Raw genomic sequence first — 27,561 nt, 5'->3', positions numbered from 1 at the left:
AGGAATGCACTGATAAAAGAGTTTTTTTTATTTTCAGGTTTATGGCAGGAAGACGTCGCTATTCCGTGAACTTTTCCACAATGGTTCAGGTAATTTGTTTCGTTTTTGCTTAGAGCTAGTCTCAATCGAGTGTCGTAAAACCAAAACCAAAGTAATTACTTTGGCCAATCAAAAAGGACGGAGACAATCCAGTTAACCAATCAAAACTCGAAGTAATTACACGTAGCCGACACAAAGCGCGGGAAAATGTGCACGCGCAAGCCACGATTGGTTTTGGTTTCACTTTTGATTGGTTGAGAAAGTGGCGCGATAACTTTGAACCAATCACTGAGTGAAGTAATGCAAAACCAAAGTAATTCGCTAATTACTTTCGGCACTCAGTTGAAAACCACTCTATTATAATTCCATAGGTTAGAATGAAGTTTTTTTCTTAGTTTTTACTCTGGCAGTAGGAGTCACTCGAAAGAGCGGGGCTCCAGTTAGTGGTGTGCCCATTAGATTCCAGACTATGCAACCAGAAATCTCATTATATAGATAGGAGTATTCTACTGGAAAATACGCCACTCACAAAATTCATACGAAACTATTTTCCATATCCTCACTAGTGAGGATATTGATGACGTCATTTCCCGCCTTTACATGGTTGTTTGTGCAAATAGTCAGTGAAAAATCGTGAGCGATAGATTTGTCACGTTCTCTGAAGCTGACGTAAACTCTTTCTTTGAGAAACAAGAAAATGCTAACACAAAGAATAAAGCGTTATGCAACTGAAAATTATTCAAAGAGTTCCTTGTTGCAAAAACTGAAGAAAGTCCTGCCTCCGAGCTGTAAGAATTTGCGATAAAGTCTGTGACTTTATAGGTTACCATGGCAACAAGGGAGCCATCTAAAAAACATCCTGAATTTTTATTAGTTTAATTGTTGGAAAGTGAACAAAGTGAACTCTGCAAAGTGAACAAACTTCTCACGAACAGTTCATAGCTACCTCAACATTTTCCATTTGTGAAGATGACTATGAATCCACCACAGATTTTTTTTTTACTTTGCAAAGAATTCCATAACATTGCCATTTCGTTAGCCTGTGTACAGCAGCCCGCTCTCCGAAAAAAAAATCGGAGAGGAGCGTCTGTGAGTTACCGTTAGTAATCGTGTTCCGGAATAATTTTGCATACATTATTAAGTGATGTACGCTGACCAAAATTTGCGTGGTTCATATTTCGTTGGAGCGTCTCAAAATGGTGGTCACTGAGGTAGATTTCAAACGTGCATCGAAGAGCGTCTCCGATAGTTTTAAGATACCTTGGCTTTATAGCATAGAAGCACTCTTCAAAGGAAAGGATGTATTTGCAAGTCTTCCAACGAGGTACGGCTCTGATCTTCAGAACAGCACAGATCGTTGCCGATGAGCGGTTATTTTCCTCGGTGTGTTCACATCTCAAATCTTCCAGGGCATCACGCTTTGTAGATTGTGCTTGAGAATGGCTAGGCTGGTCCGAGCAAGGCGTTGGGATTACATTGACTGGTAAGGAATAGCGGGAGACGTTTTCGAGTGGACAATCTTTTGAATGGTGCTATATTCACCTCGTGAAGAGCGCTTTCGTTTCTTTTGCGCTGACAACAATTCCTACAAATGTACGTCGAATCGATTTCCACTTTACACTCCATAGATAACAATCCCGCTCGTACTTTAAAAGAAAAACCTCTTTGACAATCAAAAAGATTTTTATTCGTATTTTATACCGTGCTCAAAGTACACACTAACTCATCGTAACATCTCTCACGGTGGTTCTCACGGTGTTGATGTGGAGAAATAAAAATAAAAGCCAATCAAAACTCGTTGTTTCAGTGATGTAATGATCGACGGGTAATAACCAATCAAATCATTTTCCACACATTCCAGGAAAAATCACGTGGTATGGAACACGATTATCAACGGCAAATCACAGACGCTCCTCTCCGATTTTTTTTTTCGGAGAGCGGGCGGCTGTACACAGGCTACCATTTCGTTAAACAGTGTTGCAGAGTTAATCCTTCTTAGAAGGCATTCCCTTCAAATGATTGAAACTGGTTTGAGCCACCTTTAGTTCAACGTAAAAGGTACATTATTTTGTTTTCTTTAAACGAAGTGATATGTGAAATGAATCAAATTGAACTGCGGATATGAAATCAGGTGAACCAACAGCAGTGACTTCTTAGCTCAGTTGGTTGGAGCGTCACACCAGCATCGCGAGGTCATGGCTTCAAACCTCGTTGAAGTCCTGACGTTTTTTAGGCTTCTGTACGCAATTGCAAAAAAAAATGCGTTCATAACTTCGAGGACCATAGCTTCACCTGATTCGCTTTCTTTTGTAGGCAAACGAAGACTCGGGCAACAGACGTCCTATTATGCTGGAAACTGTGAACTCCAGTGATATCTCGTCAGGCAGCAGAAGGGGAGAAACAGGGTCGTCTCTTGTTGGCGAAAAAAGAAGTGGCGAAGGTACTGAATCACAGCTAACCTCTCAGGACAAAGGCGGCAAAAAAGTGAAGAAAGATAAAAGTGATGGTGACACCTCAGGTACAGTACCTCATTTAGAAAGTAAGGTAAACAAACCGAAAAAACTTTTTTGTGTAAGGTTCCAAATGAACGTTTTAAATCTGCGAGCACTTTTGGCTCTCTTTCATTCAGCCAAAGTTTTCGGAAATTTTGTTTGAGAGTCCATCGTTCGTTCTGTTTAGAATTTTCGGGACTACCATACACCTTATTCCAAAATGGCCGCCATTTAGATATTCTTTTGTTTTTATTGAAATTAGACCTTGATGCCTCTTTCAAGACAAAATATTCTTTTGAATTTGCAGCTCAAGAACGAGGCATCAAGGGCTAATTTGAATAAAAACCAAAGAATATTTTAATGACGGCCATTTTGGAATAAGGTCTAATCATACACCTCATTCCAAAATGGCCGCGGATACAAATTTTCCCTTGTTGCCTCGTTCAAGATAAAATATTCTTTTGAATTTTAAGCTTAAGAACGAGGCATCCAGGGCTAATTTGAATAAAAACAAAAGAATATTTAAATGACGGCCATTTGGTGTCTATTTCCAATTGTACTTTTTTACACTTATTTAGGCAAGAGTACAATAAATTGTTCTTCTTGAGTTAAAGCGCCCCTGTGACCAAAAAATCGATTCTTATTTTTCTTTCGATTTCAAAACTATGTTAACTAAACACTAAGCGACCAAAGTTTTAAGACTTGATTTCAAAAGACACGTGTTTATTTCAACTGGAATTTTCCTATTTAATGGTCCGCCATTACTAACTAAGTTCTTGAGAGAGTTGGATTGAGGAGAAAATGACGTCAAAGGCTTACTAGTTTAAGAATGCAATGCGTGTGTACGCCGCTGAATTAATATGCAGCACGGGAGGTTTGGGCTTTCAGACTTTTAAACTCACGTTTTGCATATATAATAAGCTGTATTTGCACGCTGAGATTTTAAGCTAGTGAGCCTTTGACGTCACTTTCCCCTGGATCCAGCCCTCTGAGGTCCAATCGGTCAGTTTTGAACGTGAGTAATGGCGGACCGTGAAATCCAAAACTTATGCTCAAAGTAAACGGCCGTTGGATAAAAATCAAAGCTCCAAATCTTGCCAGTTAGGTGTTAAGCAAACACACTTCCAAAATCTGAAGAAAGGAAGTATTTATTAGTATTTTTTTTTTTTATCACAAGGGCACTTTAACAGGTTATTTTAACTTTTTCAGATACAGGAAAATCCAGAAAGGAAGATGTGCCAGAAATCCACCACTTGAATGATGATCAAAAGACTCTTATAATCAGGTAAGACATAACAAGTTTACAGGAAGATGAATACCACCAAGACACCTACAAAGCAGGCAATTCTATTTCTGTCAGTAGAATAGGCCTTATTCACGATAGCCGCCATGTTGGTTTTCTAATTGTCATGCAAATTAGTCATGTGTTATGCTGGGGGGCAAACATTGGAAAAAAGGCGAATTGCAGAAAATCGGCTTGTCGAAATATTGAAATAAAATTGCTAAAAGTCATTTTAGTATTTTGAATTAAGTACCTTTTATAATAATTTTGTATCTTTGGATTGCCTTTGACACTTCGACTTTCTACTTCGTTAGCTGATCATTTTTCACTGAATAAAACGTCGAAGTAACTTGCGTAATCATTCTATTTTATTACTTAGGTGATAAACATTCAATGAACGTGAAACAAATCATCTGTGTGGCTAAGATGTTCGTTATAACCTCTCGAAGTTGTGTTGTTTGCCCCCTCAGAAGTGTGTAGCTAATTTGCATGATAATAGCAAATCCAACATGGCGGCCATCGTGAACAAGGTCTATTGCAGTTCTGAACACACATAGTCTTAATTGGCCGAACATGTAAACAACTTGTTACCAACATTTCTTTGTCCCAGTTGATCTTTAGTTGCTTAATAGACAGTTGAAGATCAAATAATATTGCAAATCGTTTCTCATCTCTTTTTTTTTCTTTTTTTTTTTTTTTTTTTTTCAGGTGTTGTACAAGTTTAATCAGTATTCCTGTGTCACCAAACACCCTCCAAGCAGCGCTTAAGCTGTGCCTTCGACTTACGCAAGAACACAAGTATGCAGTGCAGTTTGTGGAACAGGGCGGAGCCAGGGCACTTCTTGTATTAACACAAGACTCTGCAGTTGCTGGTTTCTCGAAGCTAGCGACATTACTACTGAGGCATGTGTTCGAAGATGAAGAGAACTTAAAATATACAATGGAGAAAGTTGTACGCTCATCGGCAACAAGTAGTGTCAACAATGAACAAAATGGTGTCAGTCCTAGCTCGCCAGGAGCCAAGGAAGTTAATTATATATTCCGGGTTCTTGGACCTGCGGCATGCCGCAATACCAGACTGTTTAAAGAGGTAGCCACAAACTCGTTACGGTTAGCCATTACTCCTCAGTTGAGACGGACGATGGTCGAAGGTGGTGATTCAAACTTGCCTTCGAACTATGCTCAGGTTGTCAAGGCGGCGCTAGTTGGAAAACCTGTTAAACCGCCCTTTGTGGCCAAGCAGGTTCATGGCGTCGTTTGCGATCTGTTGAATGTTTTGTGTGCTTCTAGTAGCTCCACTAGAACTATGGACAGAGGTATTCTTGTGCATCGCTCAGATAGTCAGATGCTGGGGGAGCTCGGCCGAGCTTTGGGCCAAGTTGGCGACCTCATAGCCGGCGAAGTTGGACAGCAAAATTTGGCCGCTCGACAATTGCCTCCTTACACAAGGCAACTCACGGCAGAGGATGTCGAAGTGGAAGAAATGGCCCTTGGTAAGCTGATTGTAAATGTGTTGTAATACATATTTAGTCGGTGAAATGATATATGAAATGAATCACATATTGAAAGCTATGATCCTCGTAGTTATCAACGCAGTTTTAGCAAAGAAGTCCAGCATTTTTCCACAATATTCAACGTCAAAGTGTATATTTCAGAGCTTGACCAAATCATGACACAAAGAAAGAGCAGGCGTTGTCTATAACTTTCTTCTGATTGGCTATTACATTGCGTGACAAATTGACACGAGCATGACGCGAGCAGCGTTGTCTAGACTCTTATCGACAACGGCAAATCAGCGGCTCTGATTCCACCGATCTTATCTTTGCTGTTTTACTTTACAAGGTTATTACACTTTTGCCAGTGGTTGTATTTGTATTGCATACTACGTTTTGTATTTTATCCACAGACTAAGAAATTCGAATGACATTTAGATTTAGCGCGTAACAAGAACTAGCTATGCTTCATGAATAACATATTTTTAATCTTTAATTTGAATAATTGCCTGTAGCAACGCTAATGTGGCAATGGGGTCAGCGAGTCAAGTTCGTGAGGTGAGATGCAATAGATGATAATAAATTAGATCTTAGCAAGAATGTGCAGTTGCAACGTGTCTTGGTAGAGCGTTCCCTGCGGTGTGGCACAGTTCTGACAAAAAAAGAGTATTATGGTTTAGTATTCAATTTTGACAGTCTCGCACACTCGGACCTGCTCGAGTGGTCTTGCGCTTTCTGGTTAAGCCTGTTCTAATTAGTGTTTATTTAAAATACAGACTCGTCCCAGAATAGCAGTCAAACTGGTTCCCAGTTGGCAATGATGAAGAGTGAAGCCAAGAAAGATGAGATCCCAAAGGAGGAAGAAAGTAAAGACTCCTCCAAAGATTCCCAAGCCCCTATGAAGCCTCTTCTGTCCAAATCAGCCATTCTGAAGTTGCTAGCCGAGCTGGTGAAGTCTTACGCTGGAGTAGCGCAGCTTATAACAGACTACAATCACACTGCAAAGTTGTCTTCAGCTTCAGAGGTTAGCTACGACTGTGTTGCTTGCTATGAACGTAGTTGTGGTGTGCAGGGATGGCGCAGTGGTGAGAGCACTTGCCTCCCACCAATGTGGCCCGGGATTCGATTCCCAGACTCAGCGTCATATGTGGGTTGAGTTTGTTGGTTCTATACTCTGCTTCGAGAGGTTTTTCTCCTGGTACACCCGGTGCATTTCCCCTCTCCTCAAAAATCAACATTTGCTTTGCATTAATTTTTTGATTTCAGTTTGCAGTGTCCCCAATTAGTGCTCGACCGCTGGAAGAGTAGACACTTAAATAAAGTTCCTTTCCTTTCTTTTCTTTTCCATTGGTTCAAACCATCGAAATGGGGGCAATTCTGTTTATTTCTGCTGTAAACGGGTATTAAGAGCTTGGGGTTACTCAAACTGTCTCCCCTCAGCTTTCATAGCAAGGCCTATCATACTTGGTCTTTAGATCAAATTTTAGGACCTCTTCAGTGGTGACAAAAGCTCTGTCCCTAAGAGTAACTGTGGCGTTGGCAAGTTCTGGGTCAACAAAGAGTGTACCTTTTACGCTATGATCTGAAGTGTTGATCCTATCGATAAAACTTGGATGTCTCCACATCAAATTACCAATCTTGTATTGATTATTATTTCCCAGAATTATGAAAAATGATTCTCTAACTTGATAATGGGCTAGTTTCGAATTATGCAGCCACAAAAGAAGAGAATCGAGGTTCATGGGAATAATTTGCATTTTGTTTTGTTCAAAATAAAAGAAAATGCAAATTATTTCCCAAAACTTCGACTCTGTTCTTTCACGGTTGCTGCATAATTCGAAACTAGCCTATTGTATTTATTAGACAATAACGGCTCTCATGATTGGTCCAGAAAAAAGTCAGGGCAAAATTTAGCAGAGGTCCTATAGAGTTTGGTACGCTGGAGTAGCCAATCATAAGATGTGTACTATTAGAAAAATAAGAAAATGTCTGATTCACTGTATTTTAATGTTTTATGTGGCTTCAAAATATTACAAGTCAGTTGCAACCTTTAGCTACATTTGGCGATGACGTTTCCTGACCACTGGTATTCCACATTTAAACACATCAACTGGACATAAGGGCATTGTAGCGGGAATTTTGGCTACGACTTTTAAACGTTAACAGTTTCTTGTTTCTTTTACAGTACGAAGGACCAATTCTTGCCTTTATTCTCGACCAGTTACTTCCATCACCCAGTGATAACGAAGACACATCTACACACGCTCGCCTGTTACTCTCAACGATAGCTACTTCTCACCAGGCTCCTGAAGCTCAGCAAACCCTTGTCGCTGAGGTGAAGGCATCGTTGGAACGAGCCTTGGCCCTAGCAGAGTCCAGCTCCAAACACTCCCGACTCCAAGCTGTATTCAGCCTCGTGCAGCAAATGATCGAACCTGGTCCACATTCTGCGCAGCATGCCATATCACAGCCTAACAGTATAATGAAACTACTGCTCAAGAAAGGCTTAGTGAATGATCTGGCTAGAGTACCACACAGTCTGGACTTGGCTAGTCCCAACTTTGTGGCTACAATCAACTGCCTCTTGAAACCATTAGAAAAGCTCTCAGGAGTGGTGAACCAGCAGAGCCCTGGCGGTCTTTTTTCTGCTTCCAGTAAGGAAAGGGCAGCAGGAAATGATCAGCAAACAACAGCTGAGCATAGTACTGTGCCAGAGGCAGGATCTCAGCAGACATCTTCAACTGGTATGTGGCTCTTGAATCGAACCCCTTCTCCTTTTTTTTTTTTTATAATTAATGCATAATCTTTAAAAGTGACAATAGATTAAGGTAGTCACGCCAAAGTCTAAATTTAGCCTTTGTTGATTTTGATTATTACCAGGGTCTTTCATCTGTGTATTGTAAGAACATAACCAGGGATTGGAAGTAGTAACTTTTCAAAGTTTCTTGAAAGAAGTAATTGAATTTGTGGACTACTTTTGGAAAAGCCATGCAGCCTGCTTGATAATTATTACAGCTGTATGTGTACTTCATAAAATGGTTCTTTGATAGTACAGTCTGTACATGTAAGTACAGTCTGCCGTACAATTACAAAGTGCATAATAATAATAATAATAATAATAATAATAATTAGAATAAGAACTTAGCTTTTGGAGTCTATCTGTATGGTGTTTTGAGATTATGCTAATTTCTTGATGAATTTCTGTAGATTTGGATCTGAAGTCTGATGATTCTTACTAATATCAGCCCCCACTGATTTGAATTCGTTTTCAAAAAAAACCTAAATTTAGGCATGTATGGCCTCTTTCACTAGGTCAGACCAGCAGCGAAGCAGGCCAACGTGAAACAGACATTGACCAGCAATCTGCAGGCAGAACATCAAATCAAGGTGAAAATGGTGGCCGAAGCTTCCTCTGTGATTTTTTGTGGTGGGGGGAGGGAGATTGCTAAGGTCTTCTTGCCTTTTACTTTGCTATACGTTACCGCCAACCTGTGGGCTCACTTGGTTGAGCATCGGTTACCAGTAGGAACAATACTTGGGGTATTACAATAATTGAGGAAAAAGTGTTTCCTTTGTAATTACATCTGCAATTGTTCAATAAGACAACAACCTTCTTCCTATAACCCTTGTTCATAAACTCTGTGGGACATTAAAGCATTTCACACACCAATTGCAAAAAGCAGGAGATGGAGTTCGGCGTTGTGGTCTTTTCTTATAATCGGCACGCTATCAATTGACCCACACGGCCGAGGTGGTGTAATTCAAGTTAAAGGGGCTTTGTCACGCAAAATGGCGCAATTTCATGACATCTAAAATGTTGAGGTGGTGTAATTCAAGTTAAAGGGGCTATGTCACGCAAAATGGCGCAATTTCATGACACCTGAAAAAGCCCAAAAAGTAAAATAAACCACTTAAAACTTGACAACAAAAGGAAAGAAAAGCATGGATGGACACAAATAGACCAATATTGAAACGGATTGCATTTGGGTATTCTTGAAAATGGTCGGCCCTACGTTTTTCAAGTTTATGGCAATCGCTTGGATAAAGGCCGTTTTCGCTCATAATCATCTTAATTGTGATGTATCGATAATTTAATCAGCAAAGGAATTCCACATTACCGTTTTCCAGTTGTAAACTCGTGATCAACTAAAGATTTCCCCTAAACACTCTAAAATTACGTGACATAGGCCGAATGCATAAATGACGGCAAAAAAAATCGCTTTTGTTTATGTGCTAATTAGACTCACTAGCCTCGTTTGCATGGACATACAAAAGATATGTTGCTTGAGAGCGAGGCTAGTGAGTCTAATTAGCACAAACAATAGAATACATTTTTGGCCGCCATTCATGCGTTCGGTCTACGGCCTCTTTAACTAAAAAAATTCTGAACTGTTTGCCCATGATTAGCACGTATCTTTGCCATTGCAACACAATTAAGTTCCATGCAATGTGACAGTCAGAGCGATCCAAGGTTGTTCAAGGTAGCTTGAAATTTACGAAAGCGTGAGTGTTTTAACATCTCTGTTGATCTGCTTTGCAGCCTCTGCTTTAGACGATGATCCTGTGGCGTCAGACTCCCAAGCTGAAACTACAGTCGCTCATGAGGACGCTTGGTCACCACCGGAGGTCACCGGCAGAGCAATCATTCCTATGGCATCTGAGGAAGAACTTGAAGAGCTGCAGGACATGGTCGACGAGTTGTTGAATTCTGACGGAAATGATGGCCAGGCAGGACAAGGTAGGGTTTGAGTTGTTGTAGATCATCATTGGTTGTGTTTCGACAAGAACAGGATAAGGGACCCCAAATTGCATTCTGTGGAGTACCAATAGGCTAGATTCGAATTGTGCAGCAACAAAAGAACAGAGTCGAGGTTCAGGGAAATAATTTGCATTTTCCTTAGTTTTGAACAATACAAATGCTAATTATTCCCCTGAACCTCGACTCTGTTCTTTTGTTGCTGCGCAATCCGAAACTAGCCTATTTAGTTGCTATGCCAACCGCGTGCTTACAGCTCAGATGAAACAAAATGGTGGACAGCAGCAAAATCTACGAAAAGCAAAAATTTGAACAAGGGTATTCACCCTTTTGTTGTTGAAACTTTTTCTTTACTGAATAAGAGTTTTTCCAAATAGGCCATTTTCGAAATATCAAATATTCAGCTTGATAGTGAGGCAGTGAGGACAAAAACAATAGAAAGACGTGGGAATTAATGTGAAAAATATTTACATATCATCCACTTTCCTTTGTCTTTGTCCTCACTGCCTCACTATCAAGCTGAATTTTACTATATCGAAAGAGGGATGAATTTTAAAGTAAAATTTCCCAGTCAATCATGAAAATTTAGTTAAATTTTGAACAAGCATCGTACAATTTGGGATTTATAATTTATCTGATGTTTCGAAATTTCCCTATTTGGGCTCGTGCAGTGTTGGGATCTTTCAAAATATCACTCTTACCTGCCACGCTACAGTTTCAAAGAGCCTGTAAAATAGGCAGTCTTAAATGAGACAGCCTTCCTCAACCGTGACAAACTCCATTTTGAAAATAAAGATTCTGAAAGTATATTGTGTCCTATAGATGGTTTTCACCTGACGTCACAGCAGCCATGTCGGTACACAGAACAATTCTTGGTTTTCACATGACGTCACGACCGCCATGTTGGTGCCCAAAACAAAGAAAAGGCGGCCATGTTGGTGCCCCGACCAAATCCTCCGGGAATTTAACTCTATTATTATGCAAACGCTTCCTTTTGTTTTCGTTGAAAAACATGGCTGTTGATCACGTGAGTGAAAACCAGCAATAGGGAAAAAAGTCTTTTGGGAATTTGACTCTATTATAATTTTATTTATTTTATTAACTTCGCCAACTTAATATTAAATATACATGAACAAAACAAAAAAATGTAAATGGTGCAATACAGGCAGGGACTCCGCATCTGCTGACCCCAATTACTGCGGGCAAAACATGAGCCATAATTTGCTATTCTTTTGTGCACCAACATGGCGGTCTCATCACGTGATTGAAATTCACCTATAGCTGTTGAGGATAAGCATTAGGTATACAAGGTAAGACTGTTTGTGAGCATTCTTTTGAGTAACATTCCCTTTCAAATTAGATGTTGACAGTAACATCCTCACAGAACGTGTAAGGACCAGACGCATGGCTGATGGGCGAGTAGTAGAGGAAACGACGTACGTCATTGATCCTAATTCCAGTGAGAGTGACGATAGCTCTCATGAGGACAGCGGCGGGGAAGATGTTGGTGAAGAGTCTGAAGACGATGATGCTGGCAATCATGAAGGCGAAGGTGATAATGAAACAATGGTTATCACTTTCGAAGAGTCAGGCAACCAAAACGATGTACATGGCGAGGATGATGAAGACGATGATGAAGATGACGAGGAGGAAGATGAGGAGGAAGACATTGACGCAATACCCAGATCAGAAGGTTGGTTAAGTGCTCCTTGATTATCTGTTGCTGCTTTGAACTGTCCACACAAAATTTCTCTTGTGTTGTCAAAACTAAAGCCCATGTAGCCAATGACACTTTCATTATCAGTATTTCAAAATCTCTTATTGCCAGCTTGAGGTTTTTTAATTTTATGTATTTTTCACTTTTTCTGACATTTAAATCCTTTGGATGCTTTCTTGTAATCAATCAAATGCCAAGGAGCTGCGTATTGGCCAATCAGCGCCCCTAAATTTTATGACAGTGAGAAAGGCCTACTTGCCTTGATAATGGAGGACTTAAGCGACCATTCAATTAAGAAAAAGGACTTTGTGCTTGTTAAAGTTGAAAGCAATCGCACGCAAGGAATTCCCTCGAATGCAAAATTAAACTCATCTTGTGGCTACGTCTAGTACTTACAATTTTCAATTATTTGTTACTTAGACAGCGTGGAGTCATATTAATGCAGTTAAATATAGTTAAGCAAAATCAAGAACAAATATCAGTAGTGGTCGATCATACAAGATTGGTCAGCGGTGTTTGGCACAGGCGTATGCTCATTCAGTTGCTTAACCACACGGCAATTCATCTGACATTCTGCAAGCCACTTTGCGCCTTGTTTGTGCAGTTAGGCTTTTGCTTCACCCCTCTCCTCCCTACTTCCACTTTTTATCAGTGAGACGGGTGCCTGGATGCCTACCGTGGGGGCTCATGGTTGGGTTGCGGGATTGCTGGCCGTGGCAGCATTACGCAGTCGAGGGGCTGGCTGGCTGGCTAGCTTCCAGTGGAAGCCCCTGGACATATCCCAGGCACCCAACCTCCATTTAGCGATTCAGGTGTTGTTAACTACTTATTAACCAAGAGTGAAAGTTGTGTGACATATTGATTTTTACCCGAGAGGGATCGAGTTCCTCGAACAGGAGTTTCAGTAAAAGGCAGTTACCGGTGGTCTGTCGCTGCCGTTAGGACTGCTTTCCTCCATCTGCTTTGCATGCAAACAGTCTCCGCAGTCACAGCCACATCTTTCATCATGGCCAGCTCTCGTAGAGGTGATTTTTCGGATATGGAAGAATCTCAATTGCAGAAGAATTTCAATTCCCAGTTTGGGTGATAAGTTAGCTGTATAAATTCAGAACCCAATGATCAGTATGGACCAAATATCATATGTTTGGACCGACCCAGGTGATTCTCATTTTGACCTTACGGACTTACTTTGCTTTTCAGGAGCCATTGGCATTAGACAGGACGGAGTGATGGAGTCATCCAGCGGAGTTGATGTGATGGAAGAAGAAGAGGTAGAGGTTGAAGATGAGGAAGAAGATGATCATGATGATGACGATGATGGCCGTGATGATGATGAAGAGGATGAAGGTGGCAGTGACATGGATGAAGGTGCTGACATCATAGGCGACGACTCCTTTAGAATCTATGAGGAAGATGACCTCTACCTTCCATTTGACGAGGGGTCAGGTCAGTGGAGAAGTTGCACTATTTGAGCACTTGGTTTTAAGTAAAGAACTGCACCATAGTCATTGGCTAAGGCTTTAAACCCCTTGACCACTGTTTTAGCTTAAAGTGGTACTATGATCAAAAAATCATTTCCTTTTTTTCTTCTGATTTTGAAAGCGTGTTCGCTTAACACCTAACTGGCAAAATTTTGAACTTTGAGTTTTATCCAAAGGCTGTTTATTTTGAGTGTAAGTTTTGGATTTCATGGTCCGCCATTACTCACGTTCAAAACTGGCCGATTGGACCTCGGAGGGTTGGATCTAGAGAAAATGACGTCATTTACTCACTAGCTTAAAATTTCAGCGTGTAAACGCAAATAAAGCAAAACACGGGTTGAAAAGTCTGAAAGCCCGAAACTCCCGTGCTGCATATTAATTAGGCCGCGTACACACGCATTGCATTCTTAAACTTGTGAGTGTTTGACGTCATTTTCTCCTCGACCCAGCTCTCTCAAGATTTTGAAGTTAGTAATGGCGGACCAATAAATAAGAAAATTCCAGCTAAAATAAACAGGTGTCTTTTTAAAATCAGAACTTAAAACTTGGGTGAGTTAGTGTTTAGTTAACATAGTTTTGAAATCCAAAGGAAAAACAAAATTTTTTTTGGCCGTAGTACCACTTTAATAAATTATTGATAAATTAATAAATTAATAAGGGCGCTGGTGATTTACTTTTGTCAGAACTGGCCGGCCAAGACCCATCAGTTTGCAAAGAAAATGAAGCAATTTGAAGGAACATTTGCATGATATTCCCTCGCATTCTTATGGAGGAGTATACATCATCCTGGAAGTGTGTTAATTTGAATGTGTTTTACAGTACTGCCAGTCCTTCCAAATGCCCGGTCTGGCTGGTCAGTTTTGTCAAATGGAAAGCGTCCTAAGACTGCTTGAATGAACTGATCCGTAGTTTTCCTTTGAATAGGCCATTTCCGAGTACATGTCTGCCTCCTCTTCAAAGCGAGTCTAAGTGCGAAGTTTTTGTGATGGTAATTAGTTCTACTTTACATATGAATGAGAACTAATTTGCATAAGAAAAACTTCGCACTTAGACTCGCTTTGAAGAGGAGGCAGACTTGAACTCGGAAATGGCCTATTGTCACAGTTAAGGATTTCACTTACGGACTTGTCAACTATAGGACCACCAATTACAGTTTGATAAACTTCAGTAACACAAGGAAGTACTTCTTGGTAGACGTCGCCTGAATTGTTACACTCGCACTTGGTCTATACGAAGAACCATCCCATACAGCATAATAAACACAACTACAGGGAAGCACTGAGCAGTAGCTGTCACTGTCATTTACCCCTTTTAAGTGGGTTGTCCATGTATCTAAATTTTGAAACGATTCACTTAAACACGAAGACGCACTGTAAAAGGGGTTGCTTCACGCACTGCTTTTGTTCGAATTCATTCAAGCACGACTGATTAATTATCCAAGATGGTGATCAACAAAGAGCAACACAGAGACGGAAGCCCGAAAAGATATTTCTAGCGCGAGAAAAAGGATATGGGAATTAAAAAAAAAAGAACGACATGTAGCATTTTGACATATTAGGGACAAATTGCCATAGGGGGCTGTTTTATTGCACACATTTTCACAGAGCTCGGTTGCATCCATGGTTGATTGATAAATGATTTGCATGTGCCTAAGGCACCACGCCTTTTACAGTGTGTCTTCGTGTTTTAGGGGGTCAATCTTTGCTATGAAACAGCTGTGGCTCCTAAGTACACTATTTCATCAAATTGAACCTTTTCAAGCAGAATGCCTACAAGAAGGGATAATTGACCTACAGCTTGAGGTGAACAGCTGCGTCACTTCACATTGTGCCTGTAATCGCAATGCCAGTTCCATGCAGTTCAGCGAAAAACGTTTTCAAAGAGGAAGATAGAAATTATTTTTGTCATCCTTTCGGATCGGTATCGTCCATGTTCATTGTCGATCTTACGTGGGTTGAGCTTTCGTTGGTTCTCTACTCTGCTCTTAGTGGTTTTTCTCTCTGGGTACTCTGGTTTTACCTTCTCCTCAAAAACCAACCTAAGATTTGATATGAGTTGATTTTGATCTCTGTGCAGTGTACCTACAATAGTTCGTTCCCTCAACGTTAAGTACATTTGAAACTTAAACATTAAGTTCATTATTACTTCAGGAGCAAGGGTGGCACAATCGGTTAGTGCGCGACCTTGGTGCGAGAGGTCCCGAGTTCGATCCCCGGATCTTAGATCCTTGTTTTAACTTTTTCCTTTCAGTGTAGCCTAAGTAGCTTTAAATACCCTTAAAACGGAGCACCGATGGAATGAGGGTGGTAACATGAGTGCATCGTCGGCTTCCTGAGAGAATAGAGGCTAAAGGAATTACCTACCTTAAATAATGTGTACCTTTACCTTTATCTTTATTATTCATTGCGGCGTCGGCGCTGCTGCCTCAGATTCCTTACACAGTTTCTGACGTCTTATTTTGTTTTAAGGTCGTCACTTGGAGTGGGTTTCTGAACCGCACGATGGTAGATTTGCTGGTACGTTCATGATGACTGTGTCTCAAGATGAAGAGCCAGAGACCATTTCCTCTATGGCTCAGCGCCTGTCCCGTGTACATGGTCTCCGTGTCACACCCAGACATCACGGCCATCAGACGCAACCTCTTCACTCGGCTCACCATCAAGGGGTGAGCCACCCTCCCCTACCGTCGGTTATCCAGAACCTCCTCGGACCTGAGAGTGGAACAGATAGTCTGCAATTGAATTCAGGTACTTAAAAGTGCATCTACTCTCAATGGATGGCAGATCTTCCATCCATAGCAATCTTTTTATTTTTTTTTTCCCTCCCACGTTTGTTCTTAATGTTTTTGTAAGAGGCAGCAAAACCAGCAGTTGTTATATCCACAGCCATGCTGTGAGATCAAACTTTCACTTAGCATCGTGTCCAAGGCAAACTTACGGGTGACATTTGCGTTTTGCTTGAAGTGGAAGCAACATGTTTCTTATTAGCTCTTATGTCTGTGAGAGTAACGTCTCAGCAGAGTAAGGCAAGATCTGTAAAGCTACACACTTGTCCCAATAGACCTAATCGGCTAACTCAATGTTGTACCCAATTCAAACCCTTTGGGAATAAACGTTTTGTTCCAGGTATTTCCATATCATTTAAATATGAATGCTACATTATCATGCAAATACAATACACAAAGAATCTGAGTCCTGGGAGATTTGAATTGAGTACAACATTGAGTTAGCCGATTAGGTCTATTAGGCCGTTCCTACAACCTTATTCCAAAATGGCTGCCATTTTGGTATTCTTTTGTTTCCTTGCAAATTGGCCCATTTGGCCTCGCTTTCAAACGTAAAATTTAACCTTGAACGAGGCCAAAAGGGGCCAATTTGCCATCAAACAAAAGAATACTAAAATAGCGGCCATTTTAGAATGAGACGTATTTATTCCATTGTCCTCATTGTCCTTCTCGTTCCCTTGTGGTCCCCAGCAAATGAAGTTCTCTTGTTTAAAGTATCACGGCTGCCATCTTGTTGGGACCTCAGCGTAAGAGTTCAGGTGGAGAGAGAAGCAGTAGGGCAATATTATAAGAGATCTTTTTTTCAAAGGTTTTTTGCATAATATCGAAGGAGTTTCGATTTTCACCCATAACTTCGCCGTCTATACGATGCTTTAGCTCAAAGTTGTCCCAACAATAGAGTACCGAAGTGATGACGTCACAAAAATATTGTTTGAAATTATGGGATATGATGTCATATTCCTAAATGATGCCCTCATACCCAAAATTAGCTCTGAATTGCAATTCCCGATGGAGATATAAGGGATCAAAGTTTGATAGCATTCCATGCAAACCCTTCAAAATTTGTTCTGGTTCCTTCAGTTTGGAACCAGCTCAAAATTAGAGAGATTTATGTGGGCCAGTATCAAACTTTCATCCTTTATGTTTCGGCTGGGAATTACAATTAAGAGGTGATTTTTGGCAAGGACCCTTTTCTAAGGACGCTCTATTTGAAAATGGCGCCAAATCCCATAATTTCACAAATTTATTTTTTGTGACGTCACACTTCGGTACTCTATGTGCTTTGATTTAGCAGAGTAAAAAGTTTAGGTTGATCTGTGAGTTCAGTGCATTGGTATTTTTTTGGTTACAGGCGTGGGTCACCGAAACAGGCACGTGCAAGATGAGATACAAGTAATTCCAAGGAACACAGACGTTGGGGTCACTGGCGAAATATTCTTTGAAAGCTTTGATAGTTCTGCGACTTCTGTGCCTTCTGCTCTGACTCGCTGGGGAGAGGAAGGACAAATTCTAGACGTACAAGGTGTCCATTACTGTGTTGCAGCCGTGAAACCAGAGATCCTTCCTGTTTTATTGAAGATTCAAGCAGAAGAGATAACCAAGGGAAGGGAAGAGGAGAAGAAGAAGAAAGCTGAAGCACAGGCAAAGGCAGCTGCTGCCAAGAAGGAGGGAGACAAGAAGAAAGAGGAAAGCAGTAAAGATGGTGGTGAGAGCTCTACCGCCGGAGCAGGGCAGACGACATCGGTAGAAGCTTGTGCTGCATCACCAGATGCAACTGTTTCCCCAGGCAATGAAAGCGAAAGAATGCAGGTTGAACAGCATCTTGCTATACACGATTTAGAAGCTACTACTGCAACAGAGCAAGGATCCTTAGATGAGGCTTCTGTTTTGGTCAGCATGAGTATGGATGAGCCATTACCTGAGACGTCAGCGTCATTGTCCGATCAAGCAATGGTAAGGACATCGACACCGGCGAACGAGAGTGGAGAGCCACCAGCAGCTGTAGCTGCCATTACCCCTCCTGCAACAATTCCGGTCAGTTCCGTTGTCCAGGACATCATCAGCGCCGCTACTTTAGAGGCATCAAGCCTGAATACAAATGATGTGGTGCCATTGGCATCAGAGGTCAGTGATAATCCTCAGGTCTCCACCACAGAGGAGGAGGGGGCAGATCAAGAGACGGCTCATGCAGAGAATGATGGATCACCCATGGCGCTTGGTGACGAAGGAACAGGTGCTGCAATAATTTCTGAGCCTACCCAGAATGCCCCTGCTCCTGCTTTTGATGGTATGTGCGTTTCTTCATTGCACAGGTAGAAATAATAGCGAGGAGCAGCAATGTACAAGATTAAAGAAGTAGCCTCTAGACGTCAAGCAAGCGAAGCTATCTTGTAGAATGCTTTTTTTTTTTTTTTAATGGTCGAAATTTATTTATCTGAGAAATATTTCACAACGATTATAGGACTTAGTTATTTTTAGGAAAAAATCCTGTTTGCTAGAGGTATGTTTGGGACATTGCAGTGTAAATGATATCTTTTGGAATATCCCATTTTAGTATAAAAACACGGGCGATTATACAAAATCGTGCGCTCTCATTGGCTCGCTATCTCGGATTATCACCCGATAATCACGTCGACGGACAAAATGGCTGCCAGTAGTCGTTTTGCCACTGTAAGTGAAGATGATTTCGCGTTGAACTGTCTTTTTTTCTCTTTTTGGAAATAATCACCTGTGTATTTATTTATACTAAAACAATTATTCGCCTCAGGCTCAGTGATTATCGGTGAATATTCACCGATAATCACTTTGCCTTCGACGAATTATTGTTAAATAATCTTTCATTATTAAAAATTGATTATGTCAAAAGGCACGGCACGCAAGGCACAGGTGGATCATGGGTCGATAAACTGGGTGCACACATAGACCGAATGCAAAAATTGTCACTGGCACGTTATTCTTTTGTCTTTATGTTATTTAGCCCGACTAGCGTCGTTAACACTCGTAAAATTGAAAGAATTTTGGCTGCAAGGCTAGTAAGACTAATTTTCACAAAGACAAAGGAATAATTTATTGGCGGCCATTTTTGCATTCGGTCTATGGCTCAGATTTTTGTATTTCAGATCCTTTGATCACAATTTTCGCCTTGAAAAAATCTTTTAAGAGTTTTATCTCTGTTTTACTATTTCGGCTGATTGTCATCTTGGATTATTAGTCGTGCTTCGATTAACTGGAACAAGAAAGGGGGCAAAAAAGAGATTCCCTTTAAGTTGAGAAAGTGAACTGCGGTAAGTGAAACCTCGAGACATTGAAAAACAAATTGTTCATTTTTATCTAGCTGGTGTACCAGAACCCACGGCAGCTGTTACTACAGAAGGAAATGCGGCTGCTTCCTCGGCTCCAGACACGGAACAGCCAGGCACAAGTGGAGAGGCATCAGCATTAACAATAGACGGCATCCCCATCCCAGACGGCGTTGACCCTTCCTTCTTGGAAGCACTGCCAGAGTCTATTCGTCGTGAGGTTCTAGCGGAACAGTTGGGCCTGCACCCACCTCCGCCATCACAACGCAGCGCTGTGGCTAGTGACAATGAAGGAAGTACTGATTTGAATGTGAGCCCAGAATTCTTAGCTGCATTACCTCCAGATGTGCAGGAAGAGGTGTGTTAGAGTCTCCTATAGAGCGTTTTCACTCACGTGACCAGCAGCCATATTGGATTGCTGAAACAAATGAAAGTATTTGCATAAAAATAGAGTTCAATTCCCGGAGGGCTTGTTTGGTACACCATCATGGCCGCCATTTCTTTGTTTTGGAACACCAACATGGCCGCCGTGACATCATGTGAAAACACTCTATAGAGTGTTTTCACACTCGTGATCAGTAATCTTGTTTTCCCACCGAAGCAAAAAAAAAAAAGGTTTGCATAATAATAGAGTTCGACTCCCAGAAGATTGGGTAGGGACACCAACATGGCTGCTGTTTCTTTGTTTCCAAGACTCGTTTGGATCGATCGTTGATCATCTTCAGCTGCAAAATGTTCGTTACAGTGCGAATTTGAATTTATGCCAATGTTACAATTTGAACTTACGTTACATACTCTTTTCGACATTTTTTGCAAAAAGTTGATTTTCTCTATCTTTCCGTCTTAATTTCTGATTCAGGTGCTTCAACAGCAGCGGATTGAACAAGAAAGACGTCGAAATCAAACAGCCACTCCAGAGCAGGCTGTTGATCCGGGATCTTTCCTTCGTAACCTGGCCCCTTCATTGCGCCAAACAGTGTTGGCAGACATTGATGACTCTCTGTTGCCACTGCTGCCCACCGACCTTGCCTCCGAGGCCCAGTCTCTCCGGAGAGAAATAGAGGCCAGGCACCACAGAATCCTCCAGGAACGTTTTACTTTCAGCGGTGGGGACCGTGCGTCGGCAATTTCCGCTCTTCTGCGTCATTCTGCCTTGTCACGCCACGGGGGAGGATCCCATTTTTCAAGGCTGCTTCCCTCAGGGGGTGGACTGAGTGGACGGGTGAGCGGATTTTCCAACGGCCCTCCCTCGCTGCCGCCTCCAAACCGTAAGATAATTGGACGCCATTTGCTGGATCACGAAGCGCTTGCTTGCCTACTCGTCCTCCTGTTTGTGGAGGAACCAAGGCTAAACACGGGACGCTTGCATAAGGTGCTTAGAAACCTTTGCTATCACGAGGAAACACGATCATGGCTGATAAGCGCTATGATTGCAATTCTTAGAAGAACTAGCGGGCAAGATTCAGATGGATCGTGCCCTGTGACGTTTGTGGAGAGCTCAACTCGTGGAGAGCCCTCATCTTCATCCCAGTCCAGTAGAACTGAGAGCCAATGTAGGCTCGACGAATATCTGCAAACACAAGGACACTGTGCATCAGACTCGAAATCTTCGAAACAACACACTTGGCTATCATTTGGTGTACGTACGTCTCTCGGTTCACGGACAAATGTGTTTTGTATAAAGCGACAGGGAAAAGCTGGACTTGAACGGAGCACCTTTGTTAATATACACCCGCATGCTTCGCAGTTTGTCTGCAAACATGTGCTGGATGCATTGTTATTCCTGGCAAAAAGCTTTCCAGTGAGTTTTACGCCGTTTATCGCAGCAAAAGCCCATCCATCTTGCAACAAGGAAGAGGTTTCGTCGTCAGAAGCCAAGCCTTCTGTTTCTGCAACGCATGATAGCACAGACTTCTGGGATATTCTTCTGAAGTTAGATACCGCTGGGACTGGAAGAAAAGGTAAAGGCGCGGCGAAAACAAGCTCTACACACTCACTGATATCCTCCACCACTGACTCGCCTTCCGGGGAGGAGCGCGAATTTTCAACGTCTCCAATTGGACAGCTTTTAATCGCACTTAACGACCCAGTAGTGCAAGAGAGCGTTGCCGTGACAGACAAGCTATTGCGTTTGCTATCCGTAACATCAGCTGCTCTTCCGGACGTGCCAAGTACGTCACGCAAACAAACAGGCAGCAGTGATACTACGTCATCGGGAACTGTTCCCCCAGAAACACTTGCACAAGAAACACTTGCGGAAACTGTCACGCCATCTTTAAATACTCTTAGTAACGTAAGCGTGACAGTTCCGGAGGAGAGTGTGACAACGCATCATCTTACGGCTGAAACGGAGTCAGTTGCATCGTCTCTGATTGTTGAAAGATCATCAGAAGCTGGAGGAGAACCCCATGAGGTGGAATCACTCGACGGAGGCTCAGTGGACGAGGCTTTATCCCATCCCAGTGAGACCTCGTCCCATCCTGGGATGATAGAACCTATGGTGGTCGAGGTAACGCCGCCCACCGACTCCCAGTCGCAGGATTCTGCGTCAGACAGCGCCCTGTTGACTGGCGCAACCTTAACCGTTCCTAAGCAACACCTCGACGAGAAGACATCCGTTGTCATGGAAACTCACCTGCGGCTTGTTGTTAACGTCCTGACCTCGGGTAAGTGCTCCGAGGAAGGCCTTGAAGACGCCACCACGTTACTGCTGCAAATTTCGCGCCTGAGTGCAAAGACTCGAGACAGTGTCCTGCAGCTCTTGTTGGAGGGTGCTCGCAACATTGGAGGAACTTTGCAGGGAAATATTGCCGTGCTTCTGAGTGAACTGATAGAACACAACAGGAATGCGCCTCACAAAGACGAACCTGACGTCAGAAAAGGTTAGCAACTGGATAGAATACTTGAATCTAGTGAAACTGTTTAGTGGAAATCAAAGTGTCATTTCAGCCAACTGATTCAGGTATGAAAGCGAAGCATTTGCACAGTCACTGGCGAATCTGATCATTCACGGAAATTACTTGATTTTAGAATTACATGTAATTTTCTGTTTGTTTTCTTGCGCCTTGTCTAATTTCTCGCATATGTTTCGCCTTATCCACTCGCATCACATCAACAGTTATTGCCCGTAGAGAAGTTAAGTTGGAGCACAGTCTTACTTAATCGTTCCCATTTTGTTAGCTTGTGGGTTATGCTGACTTTGTCTGACAAGTGTAGAAATCGATGTGCATTTTACGTTGCAAAAGCAACCAGGTTTTGTTCGTTAGCCCTAAAGGATGTTAAATTACTTGCCATCTTACCCTTTTTAAGCGACTATGTCAAAGCTGAAAGGCTTGCGCGTTATGAGCCGCAATAATCAAAAGAATGACGCTATTTCATCGAGAAGATTGATGTTACGTGGTAATGACGAAACGATCTTTTTTGCAGATAAAAGGCCAGCATCACTTGTACTGCCCACGGCTCCTCGAAGACCAGCAAGGGGCGGCCACCAAGGTGGCTGGGCGACCATGCCAAGCGGATCGCGAGGTGCTCGGAGACAACAGCAAAGCAGACAAGTGCGGTACGATCTTCATCTTCCTTCCATGCAATCCTTGACATGCAAGACATCTAGCCAGGCTCTTCTTCTGCGAGTACTCAAGGTTATACTGCAGCTCAGAGAAGCAGCCCGTAGATCCGTGTCCGGTTCAACAACGTCAAGAACAAGAGGATTGCAAAGAAGAAGTGAGATTTTTTTGACTTGGAGAATCCGTTTTTCTTTTTTTTCTTTTTTTCAAAGAGAATCTCCATTGGTACAAGAGAAAAACTTTAAATCGAAAGGAAAGATTTTTGCAGTAGACTAGTTTCCAAATCTCATAATGTAATACGTTTTGGGCTTTTATTTACATGAAAACAATACAACAATAAGTTATTTACTCTTTGGACTGTATCATGCTTCGGTGACCTGGATGTTCATTGTTTTAATGCAAATAACCTCCCAAAATAAACTGTAAGATGGGATTTGCGAAAGTAGCGAGTTTAATGTGTTTTAAAATGTTCAAAGAAGTGTTTGTTTCAGGGGGGAAAAATCAGAATCGTTTGTTTGGCTATTAAGTTTCTCCGCGGGAGCCGACAACCTAAAAAAGTGTGATGTATTTTGGTTGTCCTGCAGTTCTGATACAGATATTAATAACGCAGCCGAGGTGCGTCTCAATTATTCAAGATGGCGGCTCCCGGTAAATTTGAAGACAAGTAAGATTATGGAAGTCGTTTACTTAAGATACAAACGCTTTCTCCATTTCTTTTTCAACGCAACTTGATTGTAAACCTTAAGTCTCGTTTTTGTTTTTGTTAGAGTGAAGGCTCTCTTGAAGTCTGTCGGGCATGTTGCAATTGTTTACTGTGAAGAAATGAGCTAATCCCAAGTACCCCTATGGGTACTTGGGGTTAGCTGTGGGTTACTTATGGGTACTTGCTATGGGTTAGTTATGGGTACTTGGGGTTAGATGTCTCCTCAATGTCCGAATCCCTACCCACCAAACCCCCCTCCCCCCTCCTTTTCCCTCTTCTGACTTGATATATGTAGTATCGCACTAAAACCTTAAGGTCGGTTCAGTAAAAACCACTTTTTATTTATGGATTTCTTGACATCATTTGGAAGCTTTCACAGATGTGTTTCCTTTAAGTTGCATTAAACCTGCGATCCTCATCATTAGGTCGGAATGTGTAGTATTAAAACTGCGATAAATTCTCACTTTATTCCATCCTCCATTGCGTTCCAGTAACGGATGAAAGTTCAGTGATTCAGCGTGTGATACAAGGGTCACGTGGTCTTGGTGCCGTCATCGCGGCGATTGAAAGCGAAGCTGAAGCCATCTATGAAGCCTTCACGCACATGCGTTCATTACGCTCTGATCCCTTGGGGGATCATGGGAGAATTGGTAGCCAGCGGAATGAACACAGGGCTCAAGGAGAAAGTAGCCAAGATAGAAACCGATCTGAGGGGACTGAACAGGAAGGAGGAAGTTCGCAACAAGGTGAGTTGTTTTCTGAACGTCGAAGACTGCCATCCTGTTATACAGAAATGTGCTCCCTGGGGTTACTTTGAAGCAACTTTACTTTCGGTTTCTTCAGCAGGTACGTCAACATCAGGGGCTGCTCGGGAACCTCCGTTGCCATTATTAAGTGAGCAGATCACATTGGAAGAGCTGTGGGAGACATTGGGAGAGTGTTTGTCTGAGTTGGGAAGAACATCCGATAGTCACGCCGTGCTGGTGTTACAGCCTGCTGTGGAAGCCTTTTTCCTTGTACACGGCACAGAAAAACAGGTAATAGCTTGAGTACGTGAAACGTAGAATGTTGAAGGGAGCTCCAAATCAAATTTGGGCTTTTAGGGGAAATGTGATTTTGATTGATACGAAGTGGGTTTCTTTTTATTTCGGAATTGTGTTGACGAGTCACCGATAGGCCATTTCCCAGTTCATGTCTGCCTCCTCTTCAAAGCCAGTCTAAGTACGAAGTTCTTCTGAAAACATTAGTTTTCATTCATATGTAAAGTATTACTATCACAAAAACTTCGCACGTAGACTCGCTTTGAAGAGGAGGCAGTCATGAAATTGGAAATGGTCTTTTGAGACCTTCCCTGATGTTAGTTTTGCCCAACCACTCTCGGAATGCAATGGGACGAGGCAGGAACCCATGACCCGGAGCCTACAACTCTACTGTGTTCGTGTAACGGCGTTTTCACAGACCGATTTATTTTTACATTGAATTTCCCGCGAATGAGACTCCCACAGGCGCCCGATGACCAATTACAAGAAATTAAGCTGACGTCATAGGGTCACCGAACCGTCTGTAAAAATGCCGTTACATAGGCCCAGTATGGGAGCTTTAGGCTCCGGGTGATGGGTTCCTGGACGAGGACATTTTAAAAATCAGAAGTGAGATTCATATTGAAAAAGGTGTGATCACTGGAGGTAAACCAAGCAAGCTGCACTCAGTCAGCGCATGCGCTCAGTGTATGACGTGACGGAACTTTGCGACACTAGGGAGCTTAAGCAACGACAACGGCGACGGCAACGAGAACGTCACAAATTTGCATATTTAGTAGGCAAAAACAATAGCTTTGCACGCCCTGCACGTGTGTTTTTCACTTTTGTCAATTTCTTTGCCGTCGTCAGCAAAACTACAACGTGAAATAGCCAAATTTGAGGTTTTATGGACAACGTCATTACTTGAGGATAAATGTTCATTTTCTGCCCTAAATTGAGCGCCGTTCCTACCAGCGTCATTTTTGAGGAACTACCACACCCCCGTCATATTAAAAAAGTTGAAATAGTAACGAAGCGATTACAATAACGCGAATTTATATTTTGAGATGACGTTCTCGTTGCCGTCGCCGTTGTCGTTGCTTAAGCTCCCTACTGGTTGCATGCGCGGTGGAGGTACGCAAAAACAATAAGGGTGAATGTCCCCTGATTGATGCCTCAAAATAAAAACTAAGTTCGATCTCTGATTTTACAGGAAAGCACTTCGAGTCAAAACCAAAGCGATCAACCACGTGCCAGTCAGCGGCTGCCGTCAGCAAGTGCTGAGGTGGTGCCTCCTTCGCCTGGGCCGCTCTCCCCAGGCCCCCTGAGCCCGAGCCGTCAAATGTCAGTTACATCTGTGACGTCAGACCTGCCGTCAGATACGCAAAAGTTTCTTCGATTTGCTGGTGAGAAAATATGCAGGAAAAGAGACGTTATGAATTGCCCGTCTTTATTTTGTGATCTAAACTTTTCACTTGTTTTCCAACAGAAAAGCACCGTACTGTATTGAATCAGATCCTTCGTCAGTCCACCATACATCTAGCCGATGGACCATTCGCTGTCCTTGTAGACCACACTCGTGTACTCGACTTCGACGTCAAACGCCGTTTCTTCCGTCAAGAACTCGAACGACTCGACGAAGGAATCCGAAGGGACGATTTAACGATTCACGTGAGGCGAGAACACGTTTTTGAAGACTCGTTCCGCGAGCTCCACCGACGGTCATCCGAAGAGATGAAATGCCGACTGTACGTGGTTTTTGAAGGGGAAGAAGGACAAGATGCTGGTGGATTACTCAGGGAATGGTTCATGATCATGTCACGGGAAATGTTTAACCCCAATTACGCCTTGTTCACAACATCGCCTGGGGATCGAGTTACCTATCAACCGAATCCCAGTTCTAATTGTAACTCGAATCATCTGAGTTACTTCAAATTCGTTGGCCGGATCGTGGCCAAAGCCATCTATGACAACAAGTTGTTGGATTGCTTTTTCACCCGCTCCTTTTACAAGCACATCCTTGGTAAAGCCGTACATTTCACAGATCTGGAGTCGTTTGACTACGCGTTTTATCAGGGGCTTCATTATTTGCTCGAGCACGACCTCAGTGAGATTGATATGGAGTTAACATTTAGCACTGAGGTAATGTAATTGAAGTAGTTCCAATCTGTTGATGTTCAGATTTTACGGGACACTTCCCGTCAAAAGGGAAGCAGGGTTGGCCTAGTGGTGAGAGCAGTTGCCTCCCACCAATGTGGGAAGGACACACTTTTCTCGAAAGTCCGGAAACTTTACGGGTTATTTTCGGTCGTCACAATTCCCTTTGCATCTCAAGAACGGAGATGATTTAAATCGTCAAACTTCACAATCATTTTTCTTTTTGTTACCTTGAAAACATGTTAAAAGATCGGCTTTCCATAACAAGCGGTTGCCAGTTTCACAAATGGCTTTTCGGGCCCGAAAAGTTTTCGGGACTTTCGAGAAACGGGCCCCAGGTTCGATTCCGGGACTCGACGCCGTAAGTGGGTTGAGTTTGTGGTGATTCTCTTCTCTGCTTCGAGGGTTTTTCTCCGGGTTCCCCTGTCTTCTCCCTGAGCCAAAACCAGCTTGCAGCTGATTCCAGCTGGCTGTAAGCTGTGCAAGGTCACATGTAGACCGTATAGCTGCAGCCAGAGGCGCCATAGTATGATTCCTGTTGAGCTGCGTCGTTGCTGTATTCGGTGACGACGATTAGCGGCACACATTATTGTTTTTCTTTTTCACATTGTTATTATTACTGTATGTCCAGAAATGTTTTTGGTGACGTCACCCACATTAGTATGCCAACCAGAACCTAATTGGCGGTTGGAACAATGGCTTCTTTTGTTCCGCGGTTGGCAAATTTGAATATCGAAGGAAATGTGACGTCAATGTTTGTAAAGAAGAAATATCG

General features: G+C 42.4%; 1 protein-coding gene across 3 annotated transcripts in view; it reads left to right on the top strand.

Moving 5' to 3' along the window:
- LOC138010892 (E3 ubiquitin-protein ligase HUWE1-like) overlaps nt 1–27,561 on the top strand; it is a 78,889-nt gene that overhangs the window by 47,403 nt on the left and 3,925 nt on the right. For 2 of the 3 annotated variants that reach the window (XM_068857912.1, XM_068857915.1), the window contains 19 exons: nt 38–89; nt 2,353–2,557; nt 3,741–3,816; nt 4,522–5,306; nt 6,083–6,330; nt 7,492–8,050; nt 8,619–8,693; nt 9,847–10,044; nt 11,423–11,755; nt 12,980–13,225; nt 15,729–16,007; nt 17,397–18,332; nt 19,380–19,702; nt 20,204–22,226; nt 22,771–23,064; nt 24,102–24,356; nt 24,454–24,647; nt 25,843–26,035; nt 26,119–26,771. In XM_068857912.1, coding sequence (XP_068714013.1) covers nt 38–89; nt 2,353–2,557; nt 3,741–3,816; nt 4,522–5,306; nt 6,083–6,330; nt 7,492–8,050; nt 8,619–8,693; nt 9,847–10,044; nt 11,423–11,755; nt 12,980–13,225; nt 15,729–16,007; nt 17,397–18,332; nt 19,380–19,702; nt 20,204–22,226; nt 22,771–23,064; nt 24,102–24,356; nt 24,454–24,647; nt 25,843–26,035; nt 26,119–26,771 — 7,927 coding nt within the window. The remainder of the gene's footprint in view (nt 1–37; nt 90–2,352; nt 2,558–3,740; nt 3,817–4,521; nt 5,307–6,082; nt 6,331–7,491; nt 8,051–8,618; nt 8,694–9,846; nt 10,045–11,422; nt 11,756–12,979; nt 13,226–15,728; nt 16,008–17,396; nt 18,333–19,379; nt 19,703–20,203; nt 22,227–22,770; nt 23,065–24,101; nt 24,357–24,453; nt 24,648–25,842; nt 26,036–26,118; nt 26,772–27,561) is intronic. The other variant, XM_068857913.1, reaches the window with a different exon arrangement.

The sequence above is a fragment of the Montipora foliosa genome, chromosome 7 (genome assembly GCF_036669935.1).
Source record: "Montipora foliosa isolate CH-2021 chromosome 7, ASM3666993v2, whole genome shotgun sequence".
NCBI lineage: Eukaryota > Metazoa > Cnidaria > Anthozoa > Scleractinia > Acroporidae > Montipora > Montipora foliosa.
This window is presented reverse-complemented; position numbering and strand designations above follow the sequence as displayed.